The sequence below is a fragment of the Phaethon lepturus genome, unplaced genomic scaffold (genome assembly GCF_000687285.1).
Source record: "Phaethon lepturus isolate BGI_N335 unplaced genomic scaffold, ASM68728v1 scaffold8035, whole genome shotgun sequence".
NCBI lineage: Eukaryota > Metazoa > Chordata > Aves > Phaethontiformes > Phaethontidae > Phaethon > Phaethon lepturus.
Window position 1 is genome coordinate 1,956 of NW_010538303.1, and position 1,943 is coordinate 3,898.

A 1,943-nucleotide genomic window follows, 5' to 3' on the forward strand; every position below is an offset into this window, starting at 1 on the left:
CCCTGGGTCTGCCCACCTGTCCCATTCTTAGAGGAGGAGGGATAATAACTGTCAAAGTTGGTAGAAAAGAATATTAATGATAAAAATACATCAAGGGAGGAAGATGACTGTGGCCCTGTAGCACTAGCCAAAAATAGTGTTATGCCCATGTTACCATTATCCAAAAATTCCATTTTGATCAAAGGACCTAGAAGCAAGAGCAGGTAGACATATACATAGACAAATTAACGTGAAAACACTGATTTAGAAAGACAGTTGGATAAAAACTTTTAATGAGGAAAAGCAAGTCAGGCTCTCTTCTGCTTGTCCTTAAATTAATTATCTGAGGAAAAAAAGAAGTGTAAAAAAGCTAGAAGCTTCTAAGATAAGTTGGGGAAAAGTCTTGATACAGATTTTTTTATATACAAATCATTAGTCTGCATACCTATTTTTTCCAGTACTTGTATTAAGATTAGGACAGGTGACAAAGCATTCATAATCTCACAAGCACTGCATGTGGTTCCTCTAAATGCAGTTCCCCACTATATATCAGTGAACATTTCCTAAGATTGTGTAGGCTTCTACCAAGAGGGGTGGTTGTCCTGCCAGTCTGTCTGGTACTCAGGCGGGTCAAGCTTTCAGCTTCCTGTTGAGGAAAACAAAAGGGAAGTTCACTGTTAATACATGAAATCTGTTTTACTATTCCCTAGTATCCTGGCTGACAGAGGTGCGTCTTCTCTATTAGCCTTACAACCATGCAAATACACTGGTCAATATGATCATTTTTACGTTCTGCCCCCTTCCCTCAGCCCCTTCCACCTCTGGAAAATAGATGCCTACCTGACAGCAGCTGTGAGACTCTGATACCAGTCATTAATATCTTGTTGGTCACTGGACATCAATAACAGTGTCTTGTGTGGAAAGGAAAGCTGAAAGGCAAACAGAATCTGGTGCCACTCTGTGGCATTCCTTGCCAAGGCAGCAACTCTGATGAAAGGAAAACTATCACCACTGAATTTAACGCAGCCTTGGAAATGCTGATTTCCACCATTTTCCTTCCCAGACAGAAAAATTTAGCATTGGTACTGGGAGAAGCCAGAGACTGGACAGTACAGAGCAAGTGCCAGTCTTGTTTGTTCCTTCCAACAACAGATGACAACTCAATTTGACTTAATAGGGTATTTGGAAGTGGGCAATTAACAGTTCTCAGCAGCTCCTCATCCAGGTCCTTCCCTACTCCAAGCTGCCTCTTAGGGGTCCTTCCACTGCCACCATCTGCAGATCACAGCTTGCCCAAAGAGTCTTCCTTGTCATCGCTCACAAGGAATGAACTAACACGGTCCCCAGGAGCTGCAGCCTAGGAAGACATGAACTTGAAATCCCTACCTAAGGCATCAGTCCCAGTCAAAGACCCTGCAGCTCTCAGGGCGTTAGGTGCACAAGCAGTATCTGTTGTAAAAATACCCACATCTTTTTGCATTCTCTGTTTTTCAAGGTTTTCTCAGCTCAGTCTACAGTCAATGTAATGCTGTGTATTCTTTGTCACATGACTGTGGGGCTGTTCCCCCAAACACGTGGCTCTGATGAGAGCATATCAGAGTCTTATCAGACCTCCTCATCTGATCTACGTGGAGCAACCAGCACCATGTACCCTAGAGTGCTAAGGAGGGCCTACACCACACAAAGGGAAAAGGACCTACATTACTCAAGAAGAAAAGGATTGCCCTAACTCTGACTAGTTCATTGCATTTACTGTTGCCATCACACTCATCATCTCAGTCCTACTGCTGCTGAGATACCTAGAGACCTGCTTTGCAAGTCCGACTCCACTGATGCTTCTGCCAGGCAGAAGCGGGAAGACTTACGCTGAGGAGCCCTCCCTGGCTCTGCGTGTGGCCAAACACTTTATCCACTACGCACTGGTGAAGCGGGTAGACAGCCTGGCACGCCAGTTTGTTGGAGTT

General features: G+C 44.4%; 1 protein-coding gene across 1 annotated transcript in view; it reads right to left on the reverse strand.

Annotated features, from left to right (window-relative positions):
• Positions 1-609: 609 nt before the first annotated feature.
• The window catches only part of LOC104620508 (rho guanine nucleotide exchange factor 39-like), a gene marked incomplete at its 5' end in the record, with an annotated part of 5,974 nt that continues 4,640 nt past the window's right edge, over positions 610-1,943 (reverse strand). The window contains 3 exon segments of the mRNA XM_010286751.1: positions 610-625; positions 820-908; positions 1,845-1,943. The exon segment at positions 1,845-1,943 is cut by the window's right edge and continues 9 nt beyond it. Coding sequence (XP_010285053.1) covers positions 610-625; positions 820-908; positions 1,845-1,943 — 204 coding nt within the window.